The sequence below is a fragment of the Buteo buteo genome, chromosome 10 (assembly GCF_964188355.1).
Source record: "Buteo buteo chromosome 10, bButBut1.hap1.1, whole genome shotgun sequence".
NCBI lineage: Eukaryota > Metazoa > Chordata > Aves > Accipitriformes > Accipitridae > Buteo > Buteo buteo.
In genome coordinates this window covers 4,387,927-4,405,428 of record NC_134180.1, presented here as the reverse complement: position 1 = coordinate 4,405,428, position 17,502 = coordinate 4,387,927, and the positions used below count along the sequence as shown (strand labels likewise).

The window sequence follows — 17,502 nt, the reverse complement described above, 5'->3', positions numbered from 1 at the left end:
GCTCTGCAGTTGTGGTGGGGGCCCCATCGCAGCTGTTCCTCACACAGCTCCCGCAATGGTCTATTTGAAACGGCTTCAGCCCCTTTGCAGCCATAACATTTCCTCAGGTATGGCCTTTTTTACTCAAAAGACCTAAAAAACAAGCTACCAAAGCATAACGCTCCTAAAAGTACTTTGAAGCAGAGAATCCCCTAGCAGTGACTGCCTACCACTGGAGGGTAGCACCTCAAGCTATCACGTCGGAGCGTGGGGAAAGTTTTTGTGGAAACTCTGAGCATCCCTGCCGAACTCTACCCAGCACCCACCCACTTAGCCAGATCAGTGCCCCCTTGCACCGGCAGCACCCGTCTGCAGCAGAGACGGGGTCACCCTGGGTAGGGCCACCCCCGGCAGCAGAGAGCCACCCTCATCCTCCCCACCCCCGGCAAACCGGCACAAAATGAGGAAGTGGGAGGAGGAAAAGGTTTGTAGCTGCAGCAGAAACACAAAAGCAAAGTGCTTCAGGATGGCCCTGGGCCCTCGGTGACAAGAGCCCCGACCCACCACGTCCCCGGGGGGCAAGACGCAGGGACACCATGGTGAGTGCAAGTGGGGCCGTCGCTGGCCGCCCCCCCAATCCTGTCTCCCTTTAGCACCCTGGGGATGTCACCCTCTCTTCCTGCCACCTCAGGGCTATCTTAGCCCTATCGTCTCCTGCACCCATCATGGTGCCTTGCTGCTTTCCGGGAGGTGGCAGGAGCCCACCCAATGTCCCCGCTGGAGAGGGGACAGTGCTACCCCGGCTTGGGGACGGGGAGCAGAGCTGGGGCTGGGTGAGGCACTGGAGCAGGGTACAGTGGTAGGGAGCAGCCGGGGATTGGGGATGGGTGCTGGGTGCAGGGTCAGTGGTCTCAGGAGCACTGACCCGAGCAGGATGGAGGGCACCAGGTGGTGAGGCTGGGCTGACACAAAGTGGTTTTGATTTTGCTGTTGCTGGTGCGGTACCCATAGGAGAACCCTTGTGTTCCTCTTGGCCCAACTTCCCACCAGCGTTTGTGGTTTCAGCGCTCATGGTGCCAGCAGGGTGTTCAGGCAGAGTGCAGTGGGGTGGCAGGGGCTGCTGGGGGCAGCTGTACCCTCCAGGCCAGCTCAAGCCAGGAAGGACCCTCTGGGTGTTGGTGCCCAGGGTTGGACCTTGCACCCTGAAACATGCAGGGAACATGGGCTGCAGGCAGGACGTGGGGCTGCTGAAAGGGCGGTGGCCAGGGCTGGAAGTTGATATGGAGGCAGAAGAGAAAGGTGAAAGCTCTCAAAATTAGGGAGATGCTCAGGCATGGAGTAAGGGTCTGCAAGGTGGGGCTGCAGCCATGTCCTTCAGCCCATGGCTCTGCTCCCTCTGTGTCTTGGAGTGATGCTGTGCCCAGATTTTTCAACCCAGCCAGGCAGGGAACAGTGGCCAGGCTGAAACAGAGCCTTTTCGCACCCATAGTTGCGGTTGCCACCTCTGAGACACTGCTCAGATGCTGTCCCCACAAGATGCAAACACCGTCCCCTCCACACTGCCACTCAAGACCTGAAGAAGCTTTATGGCTTCGCGAAGGTCTGTGCAGCCATGACCCTGAACCCTGCTGGACCCCAGGTCTGGGGCCAGCTCCCATCCCCAAAACACTGGGGGAAATGCCCCATCCCGAAACCCTGCCTGTGCCTGAGACCTTGCAGGGTTGTGACAGCAATGCAACACCCCGCGCCGCTCTTCTCAAGGCTTCCGGTGGTTTTAAGGTGTTGGCTGCATCTGGGCTTGCCCTATCTCGAGAAAAAAGGTGCCACCTTGGGCTGTGTCCGCCCCCCACTCGGGGCTTGCAGGGTTTTTTTGATTGTTCAGACCTGAGCTTTGAAGAAAAACAGATGATGTTTTGCAATTGCTGCTGCAGGGCTACTCCACTCCCTGCCTCAGCAATCCTATCGTGAGCACCGGGTGCATCCACAGCCCCGGGCACAGGCGGTGGTTGCGATGGTGACAGTCCCCATCCCGCAGCCCTTGGCTGGGGTGTTCCTGGGGGTCCCCATGAATGCACCCCTCATGCATGGGACCACCGTCAGAGCGAAGTCCCTCGTGCAAAGCGGCTGCAAACTGCACCTGGAAGCCCAGACCAAGGGCTGCCGAAAGCTGCTCGCCACTCAGCTTGAGGATGAAATGGCTTCACGGATAGTGTTTGGTCCAGGCTGCTCATCAGTCCCCTTCCCTGGAGACCCCCATGGTGGAGGCTGTTGAGTCGCTGCTTTCTGGCTCATCACTCGCTTTGGCCTGGGACAGAGGAGGGGACTGAGGAACTGCTGCTCCAAACCTCTGAAAACAAATTCAGTTTGTTGCCCCGCTCCCCACAGGGATGCCGCCTGCAGCCCCCACCCCACGAGGGCTCGCTGGACGCTGCTTTTGGGCAATGCTACAGTTTTGAGGGAGCATCATTCCTCTTCATCTTCCCCACAAGACTTTTACCCAGCTTAGTGAGCCCTGGCCCTGCGAACCCCCCATGCCGCCTCTTGGGATGTGCTGAGGAAAGCCAGGCAGACTTTGTGCTCCCAGAAACAGGGCGGAAACACCCATGGCCTTGCAGATATCCGGGACAAAACCTCCGTTTAAAGTGAGCTGGTGTTTTCCCTGCAGCTGTGCTGCATCAGGTGCCCCAGCTCAGCCAGGAAAGCACCTAACCTGCGCCCGGAGGAAGAGGAGGTGTTGCAAGGGCACGCACTTGCCACTGACAGGTCTGAGCAGTCATTTGACTGAAGGAGAAACTCCAGTTGTCAGCTCAAAAGCACCAAGCTTGCAATACAGGAAATGCTTATATTTGCCTTAATTTGGTGCCATAACCAGCCACATGAGGCCAGGGTGCCTGTGCCAGAGGGGTCAGGGCAAGGCAGGCAGGGGACGGGGAACCAAGGTGTCGGGCTCCCCACGGGCTCCTCCCAACCTATTCCTCTCCACCTGAAGCACCAGGTTTTGGCCAGGTTGGGTTGAAGCTGGGCAGCTCCCTGGGGTCACTGACAGCTCCCTGGGGTCACTGACAGCTCCCTGGGTGACAGCACGGTGACCTGGAGTGGATGACTGAGCCCCCCTGCATTTTTCTGGGTGGCTTTTCTAGTGGCTTATTAGGGGAGAGGAGGAAGAGGAGGGGAAGGCAAGAAAAAGGCCCATAAACAACAAACAGGAGGAAGAGGAGAAGCTCCCCACGTGGTTTCAGGCTGCGTGAGCATCCCTGATCCCCTCTGGACGCCCTGAGCTGACCCAAGTCCATGCATCTCAAGGGAAGGTGGTGGGACAATGAAGCCAAAAGCCCCTCCACCAGCTACAGGAGCTTGAGTTGTACTTGGGGTTTGAGGGGGCACGGATGGTATTTTGGGTTGCAAAGCCCAGCAGCCCAGCAGCAGTGGAGGCAGTGCGGGGGAGCAGCACAATGCTGCTGAGCTCCTCCATGCTCCATGACGGTCTCTCCGTCCCCCATCGCGATGGTGCCGGGTTGTGTCGAGCATCCAAGGGTGGGTGCAGGGGGGCTGCAGGCAGCCTGTGAAAATCAGGGGTCGAAAGGAGGGTGCAAAGGCATGGGGGTCTGGAGGCCTCAAATCTTGAGAGCTAGCAGGAAAATGAAGCAAAAGGGGAAGAGAAGAAAAGGGAAATGGAAAGAGTAAGAGGCCGGGGGTGATGGGGAGAGGAGAAGTGAAATCGGTGTTGGGAGCACTGGGGTGAAAGCGGAACCGCGGGGGCTGCGGGACAGGCTCAGAGGAGCCGCTGGCAGGTCCAGATGAGGTGTCCCCTCCTGGGCACCGCACCAGGGACCACACGGGCACCGCGGGTGTGTTCAGCAAGTTCCCTCTGCAGCATCAAAGACAAGGAGCCTTTAAGTAGTTTTCTTTTGGCACGGTGAAACCTTACCTTCCCCTCCCAGCCCAAGGCTGTGTTTAGCCCCACAATGGCTTAAATCATAGCCCACAGTTTTCCTGCTTCCCCATGGCCCCCCGGAGGACAGAGCCGGGCGATTTGGGGGACAGATGGAAAGCAGGTGATGGTATCTCCCTGGGCAGAGAGGAAAAGATGATGGGGATGCAGTCACACCTCTGCCCTGGTGCAGAGGGGACGTGGGGGTGCGGAGGATGTGCGGTACCGGGGATGCCCCCACCAGCTGCAATTTTTGCCCTTCCCCTGGGTTATTTTTGCTGCCCCTTTGACTCATAAGCAGAGCCTGCACAGCAGTTGCTTCGTTAGTCCTTCGTTACCGCCATAGCAAGCAGGGGTGATGTTACAAACATGCCGGCAGGCTGTCAGTGCCAGGCCTGCTCCTCTCCAGGGTGCCAGACCTGCAGTGAGGCAGGATCCAGCCAGAGGAATGGGGCAAGCCCAGGGCAGCAACGCTGGGATTTTGAGCTTTGCAAGTTCCCAGCGTGGCCAAAACACCCCTCTTTGCACCCTTTTTTGGAGCCACGGCTGGAGCCGGGGCCAGTTATAGCTACCAGCAGCTCAGGGGGAGCTGGGGCCAGATCCAGGCCTGGAGCCCCTTTCCATCGGTGGTGGCCCCGGTGCAGTCACTGTGGCCCTCTCCCCGCAGGGCAGCAAGGAGCGCTTCCACTGGCAGAGCCACAATGTCAAGCAGAGCGGCGTGGACGACATGGTCCTGCTCTCCAAGATCTCCGAGGAGGCCATCGTGGACAACCTCAAGAAGCGATTTATGGACGATTACATCTTTGTATCCTTCCCGGGGCAGTGGGACAGGGCCAGGGAGCAACATGGCTGTGCTCCAAGGCTTTGCCAGGGCGTGGGCCAAACTGGGGCTGCCCCAATGCTTGCAGAGTATCCCATCCTCACACTGTGGTGGGACAAGCTGGGGGAATGCCACCATTCCCAAGCTGAGTTGCGCTCGACAGAGAGACCGCAACCGTGACCCGCATCCTGCCGTGCCCTGGGACCCGCTTTGGTCCTTCCTTTGTGGCCACAAAGCCCTAGGCAAAGACCACTGAGCAAAGCCCCTCATCTGCTGTTTCCCACTGCTCCTGCACACTGGAGACCCACCTGCCTGTGCCAAGGGGGCCAGACCCCAGTGGCAGTAGTGGCCATCGTCCCCTGTTGCTGTCAGCCAACCCCCCCGATACCCACAGCATGCCCTGGCAGCTCTGCACCCACAGCAAATCCAAGCAAACCCTGGATGGAGCAGGAGCATCCCTGCAGACATGGGGATGAGGTGCCACCCATCACTCTCCACTGGTGTCAGGCCACATGGGACACCATCAAGCCAGCACAGGGCGCAAAGCTCCCACCCTGCCCAGTGTTGCCCCCGCTGCGCCATCCCCCAGCCCAGAGGCTTTTGCAGTCGCTGGCTCCCATCACAGAGTTGACCCTGCTGAGCGCCGTGCACGAGGCTCAGCAGCTCTCAGGCTCTGCGGTGCGGATGGGGGGGATATCCCCACACCCACGATTTCAGGTGTTGAGCCCTTGCCTTGCTTGCCCCACACCCGCCTGGGGATGCGGCTGGCTCAGCACCCCGGCACCATTGCACATGCTTTGCCTGCACCCCAGCTCCAGTATGTGGCCAGCTCTGATGGGGAAGAGGACAAAATCCCTGTCGTGCAGAGCGGGGCATGGCAGGGGCTCAGGTGGCAGTGGGGCTGAGCACGGGGCTGAGCCGCTTGCTCATGCTTCTGCAAGTGGCTGTGGTTTCCTTGAAGATGAGACTCTGTCCTTACAAGGCGATGCTCTGTCCCGGGCCATCGGTGACGCAGCCATCCTCCCCGCTCTTTCGGCAGCCCTGGGGCTTTAAATGTGTTTAGGGGTTGGGTTTGGGGTTGGCTTTTTTTTTTTTTTTTTGAGGAAAAAAATACCCCATGCAGCCTCTTTCTTCCTTTTTTTGTGCTGCCGCGCAGGGCTCCCGTCTAGCCATGACTCAACGCCCCGCGCTTCTGCATTTCCCAGAAAAAACCCTCTTCCTGCCTTTTGGCTGCTCTTTCCCCACTGCACTGTCAGGTGGGCCAAAAATAGGACATCAAGGGCTCAGGGTAACCCCAATGGCACTGCTCCATCCCTGACCTCCATCTCCCCAGCACCCGCCCCGGGGTGCTGGGGGCTCATCTCCATCTTGCTGCTGCATCATTTCCAGGCACAATTCCCCGCTTTTCCATTCCCCTGCCCACACCTGGGTGACTGGGGGATGCTGCAGGCAGGGGCCGAGGGAGGCGGAGTGGCTGGGTGGCCAGGGAAAGGCAGAAGCTGGCAGGTTTTTTTCCTCTCCGTGCCTGTTTCCCTCATTGTAAAATGGACACAATCTCCTGCTGCAAAAGCCACAGATGGAGCATGAGCGGCTGAGCAGAGGGTGAATTCCAGGAGGATGTGGGATGCTGGAAATGCCGGTTTTGGAGCCGATCCTCAGCCAGAGGCCAGGGAGCTGAGGGGGATACTCTCGCTGCACTGATCACTCTGTGGGCAACACCTCGGGGACGAGGGAGCGAAACACTGGGGCCCCGTGGCCAGGAGAGCACCGAGTCATGGCAGCAGCTCTGCCTGCACCCGAGCTGAAAACCCTCATGGTATTTTCCTGGTGCAGCTTCCAGGATGAGGCAGGGACCCTCCTCAACCACCTTCCTGCCATTGCTCTCACTGACGCTGCCTCCAGGGCAGGAAGGGACAGCAGGAAGGGGGAACACAAGAAAGGACACACAGACCTTAACCTGCCACTCAGACCTACATTGGGCCGGTGCTCATCTCCGTCAACCCCTTCAAGCAGATGCCGTACTTCACTGACCGGGAGATCGAGCTGTACCAGGGGGCGGTGAGGCTGCTGCGTGCCAGCTGGCGGGGTTTGGCCGAGGGTTCTTTTGGTTTAATTTGGTGCAAAACACCTGGAGGTTGTCCCATGAGTGTCCCCATCCTCCCCAGCCCTTTGGGTGCTGCAGGGGTCAGCGCTCCCAAACAGATTGATGGAGAGTCAGTAATGAGACTTAGGAGCAAATCCACATTCCTGGGAAATTCAGCTCATAAATACACACCAGAGCAACCCAAACATGGTAAAATGCAGCCTGAGTGACTAGCTCTGCCACAACGAGCTTCCCAAAGAGGAGGGGAGAGTTAAAAAAACATCTGACATGCTGCTGATTAGCTCATGTTTGTGGCAAGAGACTAATTCCCCATTCCTGCTGTGTGCCACTGCCTTGTGTAATGCATGGGCAGAGTTAAGGGGATTTGGGGAGGGGACTCAGGGCGGGGAGCTGATGGCTGCTCTGTGCTCAGCGCTGCTGTCCTTGTCCCCCGTTTAGGCTCAGTACGAAAATCCCCCCCATATCTACGCCCTGACCGACAACATGTACCGCAATATGCTGATCGACGGGGAAAACCAGTGCGTCATCATCAGGTAGGGGGTACGCGGGGCGCAGCTGGGGACCCTGTGCCACCACTCTGGGGCCGGCTGCCCCCATCACCATTTCTCCCCACACCCTGGGGGCATCCCGGCTAAACGCAGGAGCTGGGCAGCAGCAAGAGGTGGCTGAAGCCCAGTGGTGGGTCCTGGGGGACCCAGCGTGTGGGGATGCCTGGAGGGACCCCAATGTCCTGGGCCACGAGCACCAGCTGGGGCTGTGACCAGGTTGTCCCAGGCAGGGACCGAGCCTTGTGCAATGCACCTTTCCGGCTGAGTGTTGCAAGGGAAATGGTCAGGATGTGGGGCAAGGCCAGAGACTTCCCCTTGAGGCTCCCAAGTGTCCCTCCTCCCCTCCAAAATCCAGCAATAAGAAATCCAACATCTCCTGGAGCAGCTCCTCACCCAGCCTTGCTCCAGCCCTGCTTATATCCCAGAGCACCCCCAGAGCACCCAGGCAGCCCCGTCCCTGGCACTAGTGCTGCCACACGCTCAGATTACGCAGCAGGAGGGAGGCCACAGCCCCCGTCACCCGCTGTCACCCCCCAGCCCTGCTCCAGCATCCCACCCCAAAGCACCCCAGGATGGGCGACTCTGGTGAGGCCGTTTCATGTCTCCTCTGCTTTGCCGTTTGCACAGTGGAGAAAGCGGGGCCGGGAAAACAGTGGCAGCGAAATACATCATGGGCTACATCTCCAAAGTGTCCGGGGGTGGCGAGAAAGTACAGGTATGTCTACCCCCCACCCTTAAAGCCACACATCGCTTCACCTCCCAACCGCTCCCCACCACCCTCGCTCCCCCCATCTGATGGTGGCACACGGAGCAGCCCCAGCTCCAGGGCTGGGGACATGCAAAGCCCTGGGTCTGTCCCCAGCCCCAAGGCAGGGCTGCTGCAGCGGGGTGCAGGCGTGCAGCCCCCCTGCTCAGCCCTCTCCCTCTTCCGCCCCCAGCACGTGAAGGACATCATCCTGCAGTCCAACCCACTGCTGGAAGCCTTTGGAAATGCCAAAACCGTCCGGAATAACAACTCCAGCCGCTTTGTAAGTCACCAGGGCGGGTGCAGAGGGTCAGCGCCACAGCCAGGATCTGTCCCAGCAACGTTCCTAGTGTGGTGGGAGGACGGGGATTGGAGCTGGGGCTGGGGGGATCGAGGAGTCCCGCCGGCCAGGGCCATAACTCTGAGCAGGAGCTGTGCCGGGGCAGGGGAAGTACTTCGAGATCCAGTTCAGCCGGGGCGGCGAACCCGACGGGGGGAAGATCTCCAACTTTCTGCTGGAGAAGTCACGGGTGGTGAACCAGAATGAGTGCGAGAGGAATTTCCACATCTACTATCAGGTATGGGGGGCACACAGCCAGCCGGGCTGCCGCGGAGGCCAGGGGCCGGGTAACCTCAGCTCCCATTTCTCTCCCAGCTCATCGAAGGGGCGTCCCAAGAGCAGCGGCAGAACCTGGGCATCATGAGCCCCGATTATTACTACTACCTAAACCAGTCAGACACGTACCAGGTGGAGGGCACGGATGACCGCAGTGACTTCCATGAGACCATGGTGAGTGCCTGGGAGGGGGAGTCCCCAAAGCCAGCAGCAGCAGGGCAGGGGCTGACGGGCTCCCCCCACCCCCAGAACGCCATGCAGGTCGTCGGCATCCGGGGTGAGGAGCAGCAGCTGGTGCTGCAGATCGTGGCTGGGATCCTCCACCTGGGAAACATCAGCTTTCGGGAGGAAGGCAACTATGCTCGAGTGGAAAATGCTGACTGTGAGTAGCCAACTTCCCCTGCTCCAGGGGGGGGCAAGTGGGGATGCTCGCAGAGACCCTTGGCAATGAATTGCGGACTCTTCATAGCACAAATCCCCTGGCAGAGGAGAGAGGCAGTGTCAGCATCTTCCCCACGTTAGACATGGGGAAACTGAGGCAGCAAGCAAATGGCACAACCAGCGCTTAATTAGCAAGGGGACAGATGCCAGGAGTCCCTTGCTGTGATTTAGCTGAGGGAGGACCACATCCCACATCCCCGGTTGCTGCACCGCTGCTGTCCTTTGCACTCGGATGGGGCTGGGGGGGGTCCAGCAAGCGCCTGCGGGCAGCGTGCCAGGGGTCTACAGGGAGCAGGCAGCCCTGACTGCCCTCCCCCACTCTGCCCAGCCCTGGCCTTCCCTGCCTACCTGCTGGGGATCGACCAGGACCGCCTCAACGAGAAGGTCACCAGCAGGAAAATGGACAGCAAGTGGGGCGGCCGCTCTGAGTCCATCACCGTCACCCTCAACGTGGAACAGGCGGCTTACACCCGAGATGCCCTGGCCAAGGGGCTCTACGCACGCATCTTCGACTTTCTCGTGGAGGTGCGTGGTCCTGGCAGGCGGGACCAAGCGTGGCTGCAGCGTGGAGGGGATGCTCACCATCCGCTCCTGCGTTCAGCCAGCCCCACTGCCCTACAGCCCTGATGACGGTGGCTCATCCCATCTCTCCCTGCAGTCTATCAACCGGGCTATGCAGAAGCCATATGAGGAGTACAGCATCGGGGTGCTGGACATCTATGGCTTCGAAATATTCCAGGTATGTGGTGCTTTGCTGTAGGAGCCCAGCTGGGCAATGTCCTTCCCTGCTCCCACAGCAAGGAGAGCGGCTGGAGCAGGGGGCTGTTATCTGCTGTTTGGGGTCGCCTGAATGCGGTGAGAGGAGCAGAAGCCAACTCAATCCCATCTTCTCTTTCACCTTTTGTCCTTTTGCAGAAAAATGGCTTTGAGCAATTCTGCATTAACTTTGTGAACGAGAAGCTACAGCAAATCTTCATAGAGCTGACCCTGAAAGCAGAGCAGGTACAGAGGGGCTGGGCTGCGGGGCTGCACCAGTGCCCCGATTCCTGCACCCTGCACACCCCTGCCACCAGCCAGTCCTGGCACCATGGCTGGATCAGGGGGGCTGCAGCATATGCCATGGGTCAGGGGCCCACCTAACTCTCCCTGTGCTTCCCCAGGAGGAATACGTGCAGGAGGGGATCAAGTGGACCCAGATCCAGTATTTCAACAACAAGGTGGTGTGCGACCTGATAGAGAACAAGCTGGTGAGTGGGGTCCCCTCCTCCGGGGGAGGCTTTCTCAGGGAGCCGAGGCACCCAGAGAGAGGCGTGCTGGATGGGCTGGGTGCTCTCAAGGATGGGTGGCAGAAGCTGGTCCTGCCGGGGAGCATCCCTGGGAGAGCAGCAGCTCTGCGTCCTTCATCTAAGCTGCAGTTCAGCATGAAGCAGCTTTGACCAGTGTGGGGCACTTGAGCACAGCCAGATGCAGGATTGGGCCCTGCCCACAGCCTTTGGACACCCATGGCTTCGCTTACCCTCTCCCAGAACCCCCCTGGGATCATGAGTGTCCTGGATGACGTCTGTGCCACCATGCACGCCACCGGCGAGGGGGCGGACCAGACCCTGCTGCAGAAGCTGCAGGCAGCTGTGGGCACCCACGAGCACTTCAACAGCTGGAGCTCAGGCTTCGTCATCCACCACTACGCAGGCAAGGTATGGAACCCCACGCCCCACATCCCACATCCCACACTCCACGGCCCTGGCCACAGCAGCACGGGGCTGAGCTGCCTTCCTTGTCCCCAGGTCTCCTATGACGTGAACGGCTTCTGTGAGCGCAACCGGGATGTGCTCTTCACGGACTTGATCGAGCTCATGCAGAGCAGTGAATAGTGAGTCCTGGCAGAGCTGTGGTCCCAGAAGCCACCCCAAAAGGGCTGGGGCAGAGGGCAGCATCCTCAACATCCAGACCATAAAGCTTTGCTGGTCCTGCCTCTGCCGGAGCCACAGCTCAGGGTGCTCAGCATCCTGCATCGCCCTGTGGGGACCAGCGGCATCCCCCCTGGAGCGCAGTGGCACCCAGGGGCTGCGGGGCTGGGCGGTGCTCATCCACCAGCACCAATCCTGCTCAGCCTGGGGGTAGTCGGGGGGGACGGGCTCAGCCATGGTGCAGGATTTCCAAGCAGCAGAAAGCAGAGCTGGAGCTGGTTTCAGCTCAGCATGTGCTGAGCTTGGGGACCCTGGCAGCTCTCACCTGGGGACTGTCACCTGCTTTTCAGCGGTTTCATCCGGATGCTTTTCCCAGAAAAGCTTGATTCTGACAAAAAGGGACGACCAACCACCGCAGGCTCCAAAATCAAGGTACGTCCCGGAGGCTGCAGGACAGTAACTGCCTCTGGGGCAGCAGCAGGGTGATGGGCTCCCACCAATGCCTTTAATGCTACAGACGTCAATCCTTGCAACAGAAACAGGCCAACGACCTGGTGAACACGCTAATGAAGTGCACGCCACACTACATACGCTGCATCAAGCCCAACGAGACCAAGAAACCCCGGGACTGGGAGGAGAGCAGGTAACAGAGGCCCCTCGTGATGTATCAGGGAGCCCACAGAGCCCCGGGGAATGGGACCCAACCGTGGAGATGTGGCCAGGAGTGGCATTCCTCCAAAAACTGCACCCCCGGGCTGGTCCCTTTGTGCTGCCTGCAGACCCAGGGGAGCACAAGGTGGGTGCTGAGGAGCGTGCGGGGGGACACATGCCCCTCTACATGCATCATCCAGAGGCTCCATCTGAGCCCAAAGAAGCTCTCACACACGCACAACCACGGGCATCCCTGTGCAAAGCAGCGGCTGAAGGGCCCAAGCAGGTCCCCCACTGACCTGCCATCCCACGCCGAGCGTGTCCCTCCCGGCTCCGCAGGGTGAAGCACCAAGTCGAGTACCTGGGGCTGAAGGAAAACATCCGGGTGCGCCGGGCAGGTTTCGCCTACCGCCGCCTCTTCCACAAATTCCTGCAACGGTGAGTGACCACCGGGATGGGGAATGGCAGGTTCCTGCAGCCTGGCCGTGACTCACATCCCCTCTCCCCACAGCTATGCCATCCTCACCCCTGAGACGTGGCCGTCCTGGCGCGGGGACGAGCGGCAAGGGGTGCAGCACTTGCTGCGCTCCGTCAACATGGACCCAGACCAGTACCAGATGGGTCAGAGCAAGGTGTTTGTCAAGAACCCTGAATCGGTAGGTGATCCGGCTCTGCTCCTTGCTCCTTATCCCTGCATCCCCGAGGGACACTGCACACAGCTGAGCATCGCTTTGGGCAACGCTGGGGAGGGTTTGGGGTGCCAATGTGCAGTAGAAGCAACACAGCTGGGTCTTGGTGGCCCCTGGCCAGCCGTGCTCAGCACCCTGTGTCCCTCCCAGCTATTTCTTCTCGAAGAGATGCGGGAGCGAAAATTCGACGGCTTCGCCCGGGTGATCCAGAAGGCCTGGCGCCGGCACATTGCCATCCGAAAGTATGAGCAGATGCGAGAAGAGGGTAAGGCCAGGCAAGGATGGGGACACCAGCACGCCAGCACCCCTTTTAGGGTGCCCTTTGCTGGGGACAGCCCAGCTGCCAGAGCGGCAGGAAAGCGGCAGCCTGGCTCGTAATTGTGGCACTAACAAGGAAGGGGGGTGAGGATGGACTGGACCATGAGACACCCGGGGTCTTTTCCTATGTCTTAAAGGAGGACATGGATTTCTTGCTCCTATTTCCAGCCCTGGGAGGGGCCATAGGACAGAAACCAGATCCTTGCGCTGCCTCGCTTTGCATTTCATTGCCTGCAAAGGGATGGAGAGGAGTAGCTGGGAGTCAACATTTGCAGAGGGATGGGAAAGGCCAGTGATCACTGCCTGAACCCATCACGGGTGTTTTCCCACCCTCCCAAGCGTGCAGTGAAAAATCAAGGAAAACCCAGAAAGCAGCTGCCTCCCTCCTTCCCACAGGACAAGGTTTTTTGAAGGCAATTAATGGGTTTTGAAGCCAGCCAAGCTCAAGCAGCTTGGATTCCTCCGATGGCATAAAACGAGCCCCACTTCTTGCTGCCACGATCCGTGTGACAGTTCCCACAGCTCCCACAGCCAGTTTGGGAGGGCAGGCACTGGCCGGGCAGGCGGGCAGGGGCTGAGGACTGAGCTGCCAGCGCAGAGCCCCATCTGACCAGTATCTCTTCGGGGTCCCTCACAGCCTCCAACATCCTCTACAACTTCAAAGAGAGGAGGAGGAACAGCATCAACAGGAATTTCGTGGGCGATTACCTGGGCATGGAGGAGCGGCCGGAGCTGCGCCAATTCCTGGCCAAGCGGGAGCGGATAGACTTTGCCGACTCCGTCACTAAGTACGACCGGAGGTTCAAGGTACGTGGATCTGCCAGGGGCTTGGGACAGACCAAGCTGTGGTTCATGGTGGCTGCCCTTGTGTGGGAGGGGTGTGGGGGGCTTGTACCCCCCTCCAAACACCCCCTCACCCCCTGCTTCTGCCCTTTCCCAGCCCATCAAGCGGGACTTCATCCTCACCCCCAAGTACTTCTACCTGATCGGGCGGGAGAAGGTGAAGAAAGGTCCTGAGAAGGGACAGATCAAGGAGGTGCTCAAGAAGAAGGTGGAGCTCCAGGCGGTGAGCGGCGTCTCGCTGAGGTGCGTCCCTTAACATGGGCTCCGCACTGGGGGGGTCCACGCAGTCAGGCTTCATCCATCAGCTGCACCAGCCTCTTCATCCTCTGGTGCCACCGGCCGGGTCCCAGCCCCTCGCCCATGGAGGCAGGCAGGCATCGGGCTGTGGGGAGGAGGCTCCTCGCAGAGTGCTTTGCAGATGGGGCTTTGGAAATCAGGGAGATTTCCAGCTAAATCACCCTCCAAATTTCCTCGGGGTGGATCCAGGCCCAATGGGCGTCCCAGCTCCCCTCCAGTGCTGGCTGACACCAGCCTTGCCCCCCCATGGCTGATGCCCCTGCACCGGGGTTGCTTCTCCAGCACCAGGCAGGATGATTTCTTCATCCTCCATGAGAAAGATGCCGACAATTTCTTGGAGTCCATCTTCAAGACGGAGCTGATCAGCCTGCTGTGCAAACGCTACGAGGAGCTCACCCGCACCAAGCTGTGCCTCTCCTTCAAGGACACGTAAGGATGGAGGCCGGGAGATGTGACAAAGGAGGACAGAGTCCTGTCACTGTGGCCTCACGGCCTCTCTCTCTCCCCTAGACTACAGTTTCGGGTGAAGAAGGAGGGCTGGGGTGGTGGCGGCACCCGCAATGTCACCTTTGTCAGAGGACAGGGCGACGTGGCCACCCTCAAAGCCGGAGGCAAAACCCTTACGGTCACCATTGGGGATGGGCTCCCCAGGAATGCCAGTGAGTGCCGGGGTGCCTGGGGGGGTGGCGGGGAGGGGGGACAGGAGCGCTGGGGCCTCAGGGCACAGCTGGAGGCTTGGGAACATTGGGGTGAGCCAGCGCGTGCCCCGGTCCTGCGGGGTTTCGTTTCACCCAGGAGAGACCTGCTTCTGCTTGGGTGATGGGGCAGCACAGGGCGTTTCAGGGAAAAGGGCAGCTGGGTACAAACTGCGGGGACAGGCCCCCCCTCCAGCTGGCTCTGAAGACCATCACCTAACAGGGGGCTCGTGTCCCCCCTAGAGCCCACGAGGAAGGGAGCGACGCAGAGCAGAGGTGGCAGCAGGTATCCAGCACCCTCCCGAAGCGCCCCACCAGCACCCAGAGGTGAGAAAGGCAGTGCCAAGGGGGGGTTGCTGGGGAGGGGAGACCCCAGCCTGGATCCAGCCAGCGCTGCAGTCCTGGGGGGGGTGCAGGCTGAGCATGGGCCCCCTATAATGCACCATCCCAGGGCGGGATCCTCCAGGAGCCTGCAGGAACGGGGCACCCCAGTTCCCACGCAGCAACAGCCGGGCTCAGCGGGACACCTACACGACATCCCAGAAGCAGGCGCGGGGGCCACCGGCTGCGGCGCTTCCCCCCCGAAACCCCAGCCGCCAGACAAAGACGCGACCCCCGTCCGAGCAGAACATGGATTTCCTCAATGTGCCTGACCAGGGGGTGGCTGGGTAGGTCCTGTACCCGTGCCGGTGACCCCCTCCCTGCCCCATCCTCCCCTCCCACTGCTGCCAGCCCCGGGAGATGCTCGTTCCCCTCTGAGCAGCTTGACTGCCCAACGGAGCAACGGCCCGACCAGGTCTGGGCAATCTAGCTTTGCTGGCAGGACATCATCTCCCAGGCTCTTGCACAACCCAGTTCTCCCAGTCCCCGCACTGGGAAGACCCACCCACGCTGCATGCACAGAGCATCCCGTTGGTGGGGGAGAGCGGGATGGGAAGGAGGGTGCGGCGCATCCCGCGCCTTCCTGCCCTCCCCGGTGTGAACGCCGTTTCTCCCGGCCCCGCAGCATGCAGCGCCGGCGAAGCTTGAGCCAGCGGCCGCCCCCGGCTAGGCGTCCCAAGCCGCAGCCCAAGGCGGCCGTGCCGCGCTGCCAGGCGCTCTACCAGTACATCGGGCAGGACGTGGATGAGCTCAGCTTCAACGTGGGGGACATCATCGACATCCTGCTGGAAGGTACCGCCAGATTCCTGCCCTAACCAGCTTCTCCCCACCGTGCCCTGTGGCAGCACCACGCCTGACCCAGCTCTTTGTTTTTTCCTCCCCTTCCCAGATATCTCCGGCTGGTGGAAAGGCCGGCTACACGGCAAGGAAGGACTTTTCCCTGGGAACTACGTGCAGAAGATCTGAGCCGGGCGCAATGGCCGGAGGCAAGGAGGGAATCGCCATCCTCCCACCCCACCTCTGCCAAGGCAGTGCCGAAACGTGGCTCTGCGGCGGCTCTCCGCCAACGTTGGCATCTCACGGGTGCTGCCTTACGAGCCCCCCTGGCCTGTGCCGGCAGCCGGGCTGTGCCGGTGCCAACCACTGAATCCCGCAGCTGGTTTAGATGTGGCCTCCCTGCAGAGAGGACTGGCTCTTTGCTGCTTATTCGTACCCTGGGAGTGGGACTGCTCCGGTGATTCTGGGGTATAAATAGGATTATTGTTAATAATTATCGTAAATAATCAGACTCAACAAATCTCAGTCTGACTCAGAAATTGAGCCTGGAGTTTGTATTTCACCCTGGTGCCAGCCCATGGTTCCCGCTGGCCCCGTGACAAGAGCCCTGCACTCACGTGTCAACATGTGGGGACGTGGGCAGACACACGTCAGAGGCGGCCCCATTCCCCCCACCTTGAACCCTCCAGAAGAAGCTGAATACGGAAACCAACTCCCCCAGGAACCTGGCTGAGGCGTCTCCACATCCCGGCGTGACTCCGGACCGCTCAGCACGGCCGGCCGGGAGCTGCTGGGGCAGCAGTGAGGCAAAGCAGGGCAACGGGGTGCAGCAGGATCGGGGTGCCATTGCCGTTCCCCGATTTCTTATAGGAAAAGCCGCGAGGACTGCTTAGCCAAAGCCCACCGAGCTGTAGAAGCTTTTTTTGATGGTGATCAGAGGGCTGCTGGGACCCCCACGATTTGCAGGGCAAGGGGGGAGTCTCATCCATGGGGGACCAGGGTCAACACATGGGGTGGAAACCTCCATCCTCGGTTGCAACAGCTTTGGGATTTGGGGGCCCCTCTCTGCTCAGACCCCCCCCAGGACAAGAGGGACAGCTGGGGCTGGGGTGGGGGGGTCTTGGGAAGGGAGGCTGAGTCCGACCTGGGGTTGTTCCAGGAGTTTTGCAGCAGGGAGAGGGACGAACGGTGCCGACATGTCGGGGCTCGTCCTTGCCTGCCCCCCGCTCCCCCCCGCTGCGCCGGACAGCCGGAGGAAGTGACGACAGCTTGCTCCCGCACGGCCCTGCCTCAGCCTCACGTCCCAGCCCTCCTCTTCCTCTCTCCCTCCCGCAGCCCCCACCGGGGTTGCCCCCCCCCCCAGCCAGGCAGACCCCTTGCCCCAGAAATGGGGGGGCAGTGGAGGGGTTCAGGGCACCCTGTTTCCCCCAGGGTAGGGATGGCCCAAGGCAGGAGGCTGCTGGGATGTGAAGTCTTCCACGGCCCCACGCTGCAAACGGTGGTTGGGCCTCCCCGTTACGGGTTTTTACAATCCTTGTGGTCCTTGGGGTGATTTTTTTCTGTAAATCACAGGTTTTTAGGAGCCCTTGCGCTGCAGAGCTTGGGGGGGGGGGCGGCGGCGGGCGGCGGGGGAAGCAGTCAGAGCCTCTGGTTTTATTTTAATGAAAAAAATGGGCTTTGGAAACTCTGGGGATTTAGGAAACTCCTTCCTGTGCCTTCTAGCCCTTCTTTGGGGCTGGGGGAGAGGGGGGAGGTGGGGT

The 17,502-nt window shown here is 60.4% G+C and overlaps 1 protein-coding gene across 1 annotated transcript; it reads left to right on the top strand.

The window, feature by feature from the left end:
- Nucleotides 1–458: 458 nt before the first annotated feature.
- MYO1F (myosin IF) lies at nt 459–17,332 on the top strand. Its single transcript, XM_075038138.1, has 28 exons — nt 459–578; nt 4,578–4,715; nt 6,699–6,788; nt 7,273–7,367; nt 8,010–8,097; nt 8,321–8,410; nt 8,574–8,705; nt 8,783–8,917; nt 8,993–9,125; nt 9,513–9,709; nt 9,843–9,923; nt 10,100–10,186; nt 10,345–10,431; nt 10,711–10,878; nt 10,969–11,054; nt 11,442–11,523; nt 11,628–11,734; nt 12,082–12,180; nt 12,254–12,398; nt 12,582–12,696; nt 13,387–13,556; nt 13,690–13,835; nt 14,172–14,318; nt 14,400–14,548; nt 14,828–14,911; nt 15,036–15,252; nt 15,591–15,757; nt 15,855–17,332. The coding sequence occupies exons 1-28, from the start codon at nt 576–578 to the stop codon at nt 15,929–15,931; spliced, it is 3,315 nt and encodes a 1,104-aa protein (XP_074894239.1). The 5' UTR covers nt 459–575; the 3' UTR covers nt 15,932–17,332.
- The last annotated feature ends 170 nt before the right edge of the window (nt 17,333–17,502 follow it).